The sequence below is a fragment of the Sinocyclocheilus anshuiensis genome, unplaced genomic scaffold (assembly GCF_001515605.1).
Source record: "Sinocyclocheilus anshuiensis isolate Anshui unplaced genomic scaffold, SAMN03320099.WGS_v1.1 scaffold329, whole genome shotgun sequence".
Taxonomy (NCBI): Eukaryota; Metazoa; Chordata; class Actinopteri; order Cypriniformes; family Cyprinidae; genus Sinocyclocheilus; species Sinocyclocheilus anshuiensis.
Genome location: NW_015540881.1, coordinates 516428 through 524958, shown reverse-complemented (window position 1 = coordinate 524958; position 8531 = coordinate 516428). Strand labels below are relative to the sequence as shown.

The 8531-nt window shown below is 36.0% G+C and overlaps 1 protein-coding gene across 1 annotated transcript in view; it reads left to right on the top strand.

The window, feature by feature from the left end:
- Nucleotides 1–2031: 2031 nt before the first annotated feature.
- The window catches only part of LOC107688447 (chromodomain Y-like protein), a 27450-nt gene continuing 20950 nt past the window's right edge, over nucleotides 2032–8531 (top strand). The window contains exon 1 of the mRNA XM_016486114.1: nucleotides 2032–2552. Within this exon, the coding sequence (XP_016341600.1) occupies nucleotides 2526–2552 (27 nt within the window). The 5' untranslated portion in view covers nucleotides 2032–2525. The remainder of the gene's footprint in view (nucleotides 2553–8531) is intronic.

Genomic DNA, 8531 nt, shown 5'->3' with positions numbered 1-8531 from the left:
CAAGCATGAAATTTTTTTTTTTTGAAGCCTGCTTTTAATGGCAGTTTTTTTTATATGTGTACTGTGCAGCATAAAAACAGAAGTGCACTATGATTGTACTCTTACTGTCACAGTTTCTGTTAATTTGGACTTTGTTTTCCTTTTGCACTATTTCCCTTGTTGTATTGTTTGTATTATTCTGTTCAGGTGTGCCTAGTTAATTATCCTTGTTTGGTCTGAGTACTTAAGTTCATGTATGTTACATCTACATGTCTTAAATGTTGCTGTGCTACATTGTGTTTGGATTTACGACTTATGCTATATAACCTTTCATCTTTGTCGTGCACACTTTAACATAGCGTAGCTATGGCACTCACAGACTCACTGTGTATGTAGAGTCTGAGTGAGAAGCATTTAAGTTCAAACTTGTGAAGAACAGTTTTTAAAGTATTGGAATGTGTCTTTGAATATTTATCTGTGACATTTTAATTGCTGCTTGTGCAAAACTTGGGTCTGGATCATTTTATTAAGTAGGACACATTTCTGGAACTTATTTGAACATTTATGGAGGACATTTTTAAATTTCTCTTTACAATGTTGAGTATTGTTGATGCATAACTCATTTAAGGCTTAGTGTGGCCCAGATAATGTATATTTATGGTTTATTTAGTTAATTATTAGCTCAAATGTGGCTGTGTAGTGGCCTGCTTTTGAACCACTGCCAAAATGCCACCATTCCATGCAGCATGTGCAAGCTGTTGGATCTGAGCCGGAGCTGGGCCAGAATTAAAATCAATGTGGCCCAGGTTTGGGCCAGCTCTGGTTTATTTGGTTTATTCATGGCTTACATTGGGCCTTCCTGTGACTTGCTTGTGGCCCAAATTTGGCAAACAGGAGGACCCAAGACTGGAATAATGCTCCCCATAAAAGGCATGTACTGTAGGTTCATCTTAACCACTGTAATACCACCAAACATTAGTAACGATCAAATCATATTGAAGGGGACCATTGAAAAGTGTATTGTAACATTTCTACTCTGCTCTTTCACCTACTTCCTTGTTCTCTTTTGGCATCTGCTGAACTACTCTCCTTTCAGTTGACAACACCACTCCATTTAAAAATACCATTTAACTCCCATGTCCGCAAGGAAAGATGCAAGAATAACAGGTTTGTGAATATGTATGTACTTGAGACATAAATTTGATCATTTGGTTAATATAAAAACAACCAAAATCTGGAAAATGCATTAGAATTTCATATTTCCATTTTAACATTACTTAATGCCTTTTATGCTACTTTACCAAGAGGATATTTATCTGAATACAACTGTTTTTATCTTTATGGTGTTCCCCAAACTTTTCTGAGTTTGTTTTCTGATTATTGAACATACCTCATGATTGTTTCAATTTTGCAGTCCTTTATTTTCTGAGGTCTCCTGAAAGAACTTGGAACATTTTACTTATCTGATTAGGCAGTTCCAGTAGCCTACTTCACAAAGTTGTTGGAGAATTTACAGTACATGTGTAAAATGGAAAGGAAACATTGAATTTACAGTACATGGCTCTCTATAATATTTTATTCTGATTGTCAAAGATGACATTTAGTGGCTAAATACCTCTGTATACCGCTGTATAAGTCTGCTCTTGGAAACAACAATCACACTTTCAACTAATTTCAATTATTTCACTGATTTATTGATAGTAGCCAAGGAATAGTGAGGCCAATTATCCTGTCTGTTTTTGTCATTATCCCTTACCTAATGTTCAGATCGGATCTTTGGCATCTTTTAAAGTCCAACTTGACTATATATAAATTCAAAAATAATTAACATATTGATTTGGGCTGTCCATATTGCTCAATAATTACATTTGATTAATCTCTACTATTAAATATGTAATAAAAAGATTAAAATAAGTAATAAAATAAGACATTTACATCTGTAGAAGTAAAAAAAAAAAAAAAAAACCTTCATGTGCGTGCACGGCATTCATGGAAATGTTTTAGACAGTAATGGACTACACTCACCTGGCGCTTAACACTATTAATTATTGTTTGAACTATTGCGGATTTACGTCAGTTATGTTCCATTAGACCAACACTCAAAATCAACACCGATAAAGATTTGCAAAACACAGATGACCGTCGTCCACAGCTCTATCACGAGGTTTGCAGGCAGTGCAAACTAACTCATCTCGACTCTAATCTGCGTTCGATTGAGACTTCCTGTGTGGCAGAACTGAGAGCAGGCGAGCGTGTAATCAGCACTGCCTACAGACTAGTTTACGGTAACACTCTCTAAAATCGCCGCCTGGACCGACAAAAGTACTCGTTTGGACTTAATCTGGAATGAAACGCTTTATTCTAACTATAATGTTGGATAGACGTTGAGTGCGAGAACTAGACAGCAAAGAGATCCTCGGTGCGGGTCAAGCACATCTCACCCGACCAACTGAAAAAGGAGGAGAGGCCAAAAAGACAACTGCAACTGGAGGAAAAAAGTGTCTACAATCCTCACGGATTGCCACAACGTCGAAGATTATCGTGACATGATGGCTACGGAGGAACTCTACGAGGTGAATGTCGGCGATTTTACCGTTCATGTCCGTTTAGACGCAGTTAATCGATTATATTTGTGTATAGTTGCACATATACGACGCGTCCCGATGCTCGTGTGGACTGAACTAGCGAATAGTCTTAACAACTGACTTACTCGCTCTCATACTAGTTAGAACTACGTCGGTAGGGTTGCATGCTAACAAAGTAAACTAGTAGCTTGGGCTAGCGTGGAGCCAGTTTGGTCCTGGACTGGTTGTTAGTTTGCAGAGTTTAGTGTGGAGAGATGCTGGTGGAGGCAGTGGATGAGGCGGGGGAGGTAAGGAAGGGCACTTTGGAGAGCGATATTTCAACAAGCTAGCTGCTAACCATGAGGTCTTTGGGGTGTGATGGACACAACAGGACAGCTGAGAGTCAGCTCGGTCCAGGATGTTGTATTCAGCTCTGCGGGAACTTTTTCACCCACTTTCCAGCAGGACCTGTGTATTTCACTTGCTACTCTTGCAGAGTGTTCAGCCTGCTTGGATCAGAACTAGCCATCCAGCACTCTTGTGTTTTGTTCGCCTTTGCTTGGTTTCATTTCCAGTTAGATCATTCTTTAGTTTTAAGGCTATGTTATGAATTATAGTAAATCGACTGAACATGGCGTATCATTTCCCATAAAGAAAGTCTCTTGTTGGCTTGTTTGATGGATTGACATTCAATCTAATGATTTAGCTAAGTATGGTTTAGGTCAGGGATCCTCAAATCTGGCCCACGAGATCCACTTGCCTGCAGAGTTTAGCTGTAACCCAAATCAAACACACCTGAGCAAGCTAATCAATGTCTTCAGGATCATTAGAAAATCAGGTAGGTGAGTTTGATCAGGGCTGGAGCTAAACTCTGCAGGGCATTAGCCCTCCAGGGCAAGATTTGAGGAACACTGGTTTAGGTTATTCAGAGCCTTTTAAACTGGTGTTATGGAGTGATCAGTACATATTTCATGCTTATGCTGCGTGAATATACTTGAAGTATTCAGTCACATCAGTCCTCTGAATTATGTCAAATACGGTTGCATGATGTATTGAGAATTGGTCAGATGAATACGCTAATTAGATACTACAAACTACATATGAGATTAGAACTGATGTGCTTATTGGGATAAGTTCGTTGATTAGATTAAAGGTGTTACAAAGGTGTGATGAAGAGAACAGATCTATTTAAACATGTTTGACCAGTTTATAAAGACCTGTATGAATAATGTCCCCATTTTAAAACACCCTGACAATACCAGAACTCTTAGTCATGATCCATTTCCATGTGTTTTCAAACAAATGGTGCCTTTTGGGTTGTGGCTTGGGCAAATTGGTTATTTTCAACTATTTGCACCCCAAATGTTGACTCTAATCTTAAAACTAAAAGGATGGTGCTGGCTTTATCAAAATCTGTTTTGCCTAGTCTTCTGTTCTCTACCTTCTTTCAACCTGATAAGTACGGAAATAACAAGGTCTTTATTTTTTTTTCCAACCTGTCTTAAGTCTTGAAAATTGTTTAGAATGTTCTGGGTTTAATACAAGTGTATTAAAGGTGTTACAAAGGTGTGATGAAGAGAACAGATCTATTTAAACATGTTTGACCAGTTTATAAAGACCTGTATGAATAATGTCCCCATTTTAAAACACCCTGACAATACCAGAACTCTTAGTCATGATCCATTTCCATGTGTTTTCAAACAAATGGTGCCTTTTGGGTTGTGGCTTGGGCAAATTGGTTATTTTCAACTATTTGCACCCCAAATGTTGACTCTAATCTTAAAACTAAAAGGATGGTGCTGGCTTTATCAAAATCTGTTTTGCCTAGTCTTCTGTTCTCTACCTTCTTTCAACCTGATAAGTACGGAAATAACAAGGTCTTTATTTTTTTTTCCAAACTGTCTAAAATTGTTTAGAATGTTCTGGGTTTAATACAAGTGTATTAAACTTTATAGAACACAAAGGTTCTGGGTGAAACATCCCATTCATTTTCTCAGTTAGCAATAACCTATTAATCTTTATAGACAGATCTGCCATTTTTCCAAGCTTGTTAGCAGTGGTATGCTTCTGTAGTCTCTGCAAGTTAGTGTGATCCAAACCTTTTTAAAATTTGAATTGTTTAATTTCCACTAAAAAAACTACACTACACATAAACTAAAAGAGAGATCCACCAATCAGAGAAGTCATTGTTTCTGTGGAAATGAGAAGACCTCAGCAGTGACCACCCACCATAAAGCATTGCAAATAACATAATTGAGTTGAGCATATAATTGTATAATAATATTTTGCAATATTTAGATATGTGAAATAATTATATGTATACTTAAAGACATTAAGTCAATAGTCTTATAATGTACCATTGTTTCTGAGTTGATTGCCATCTTTATTGGAAATTTTTCTGAAACCCCATTGGGGAAAATGAAAGGGGGGAAATACTTACAGAACCATGGATAATTTTGTCTCCCTTATGAGTTGGAGAACTTTGCCCTTGTGGTAAATGAGCCTAATCAGTAAAACCGTATGTGTATCCCAAGGGCATCTTGGTGTTGAATTATTTGTTGTTCAATAAACTGATATCAGATGGTGTTTTAAAAATTTGAGTTGATGATTTGCCATCATGAGAAAAGAATGATCTGATTAACAAATTTAGGACAGAAATCGCACGTCCAATGTGATAAAAGGAACAAGAGGAACAGGAACAAGAGCTAGCCTACAGTACATTTGTAACTTTAACATCTGTGAACTACAGACTGGTGGGAAGAAAAGGGAGATGCTTCATCAGAACTCAGACCACATGAGTCTGTAAACAATTGTTCCAAACGCTACGAAACAAATGTATGGAATTCAAAATACTGTAGTGAGACATTAATTATGCACTTGCCATTAAGCTTTCTGGTGTGTGTTTTCAATAACAAGTCTTTTATTTAAATTATGTGGCAAACTATATGTTGGGTCTTCTTCCCAAACTGATGTGATAAACCATGAAGCCAGTAGAAGAATGTGAATCTATAATGCTTGAAATGATGACAGAGTCCATGATAAAAGATGATAAGAGTAAAAGCCCTGCAGCAGTTTCTGTAATTACGCAGAATTCCTCAGGCAGCTTTAATCTTTGGGGAATAGGATTTTTTGCTGTGGCAGTGCTCAGCAATGTCACATTTTTACATCCAGTAAACAGTAATAGCCCCCAACACAAAAATATAATGCAGCATAGTAAAAATGCATGTTTTCTCCAAAGTTAGTAAGTCAACATGCTATATTTTGGACTTTTTGTATAAGCATTCATTAGTGCTTTTATTTGAGATTGAGAAAACAAGAGTTTTAATTTTTTTTTTTTACTTTGAGTCATTGTTTGGCTTTTGAAACAAGATTGATGTTTCTTGATGATGGAAAGTAATTCAGTATTGCTTTAAATCCATAACAGAGCTGAAGTCTCTTCCAGACTGTTAACCGAATAGTTCTCATGAGGAGGGTTGTTAAGAACACATTTCATCCAGAACTAATTCAAACCTGAATTAATCTTTCTTGACATTGTCAATAGTGTTAAGAAGTGTTTAAGTCTCTGCTTTTTAAAAGACATTATTTGTCTGTACTTATGAGTACAGACAACAAAACAGAACAACAAAACTTTGCTAGAAGGGATAAACCAACAATAAATGACATTTTCTACCTATTAGATTGTGTTTTAACAATGTCTACACCTACCCCTTACAATAATGCAAGTACAGTAATTATTAGGGCTGGGTAAAAAATATTGATATCTCGATATTAATCGATTCTCATTTTTACGGAACGATATCGATTCTTAAATCCCAAGAATCGATTAGTCTAGCCTGTTTTCAGTTAATGGACGGAACGTTGAAGGGCACTTCCCGTCCAATATATCGCATTAAGCATTGTGCTTTGGTACTTTTAAAATTAAACAAAGTATCAGATTTCAAATTCTGTCCATTGTATTGCAGTATTCAAACAATAAATGCCGTTTTGGCGCTGTTTAATGTGGAGTGACAGATCGCTGTCAGCTAGAAAATTATGGAATTCAAAATACTGTAGTGAGACATTAATTATGCACTTGCCATTAAGCTTTCTGGTGTGTGTTTTCAATAACAAGTCTTTTATTTAAATTATGTGGCAAACTATATGTTGGGTCTTCTTCCCAAACTGATGTGATAAACCATGAAGCCAGTAGAAGAATGTGAATCTATAATGCTTGAAATGATGACAGAGTCCATGATAAAAGATGATAAGAGTAAAAGCCCTGCAGCAGTTTCTGTAATTACGCAGAATTCCTCAGGCAGCTTTAATCTTTGGGGAATAGGATTTTTTGCTGTGGCAGTGCTCAGCAATGTCACATTTTTACATCCAGTAAACAGTAATAGCCCCCAACACAAAAATATAATGCAGCATAGTAAAAATGCATGTTTTCTCCAAAGTTAGTAAGTCAACATGCTATATTTTGGACTTTTTGTATAAGCATTCATTAGTGCTTTTATTTGAGATTGAGAAAACAAGAGTTTTAATTTTTTTTTTTTACTTTGAGTCATTGTTTGGCTTTTGAAACAAGATTGATGTTTCTTGATGATGGAAAGTAATTCAGTATTGCTTTAAATCCATAACAGAGCTGAAGTCTCTTCCAGACTGTTAACCGAATAGTTCTCATGAGGAGGGTTGTTAAGAACACATTTCATCCAGAACTAATTCAAACCTGAATGAATCTTTCTTGACATTGTCAATAGTGTTAAGAAGTGTTTAAGTCTCTGCTTTTTAAAAGACATTATTTGTCTGTACTTATGAGTACAGACAACAAAACAGAACAACAAAACTTTGCTAGAAGGGATAAACCAACAATAAATGACATTTTCTACCTATTAGATTGTGTTTTAACAATGTCTACACCTACCCCTTACAATAATGCAAGTACAGTAATTATTAGGGCTGGGTAAAAAATATTGATATCTCGATATTAATCGATTCTCATTTTTACGGAACGATATCGATTCTTAAATCCCAAGAATCGATTAGTCTAGCCTGTTTTCAGTTAATGGACGGAACGTTGAAGGGCACTTCCCGTCCAATATATCGCATTAAGCATTGTGCTTTGGTACTTTTAAAATTAAACAAAGTATCAGATTTCAAATTCTGTCCATTGTATTGCAGTATTCAAACAATAAATGCCGTTTTGGCGCTGTTTAATGTGGAGTGACAGATCGCTGTCAGCTAGAAAATTAAACCGCAGAGAGGGGCATTTTGCTAAATATATGCACCATATAACATATTCATTATAATTTTTACTGTTCTTCAATGTTTAATTTATGTTTGAATAAATCCATCAAGTTTTTATGACAGCCACAATTGTTTATATTTCAAAAAAACAAATTGAAGTAGAAATATTATGTAATTGTAACTAGTATTTTAAAAACTTCATTAAGTGTAATTTTAACAAATCAGTCGGTTTTAACCTTCAATATTATAGTAATGTCGCACCAACTGACTCTCATGTATATTTTACAGCATTAGTTGAGAGATTTATTTTCCTTGAGAAAATTTGGCATGTACTGTACCTTATATATATCCAAAATAATCTATATTGAAGCTAATCGAATTGGTAATCGAATCGCAAGCTTGTGAATGAGAATCGAATCGAATCGTGAAATTTGTGTTACAACCCAGCCCTAGTAATTATTGTTGTTCAGCGTGACAGAAATTACACTATATTGTGCGCATACCCAGTATCACAGCTGTATCCCTTCTAGCCTTAACCACGAAAACTCTGCTGTTTCATCGATGACTCGTCTGAATGCTTCTGATTGTGTGATTGGTTATAACGCGCAACACTGTAAAAACACAGAAAAAGAAATATGATGGAACAAATAATTAGCCTAGTGGTCGACCGATATGGGTTTTTTGACAGCCGATGCCATTGCCGATATCTTGGAAAGCAGGGTGGCCGATGGCTGATATAAAGCCGATATAATTTTATTTATTTTA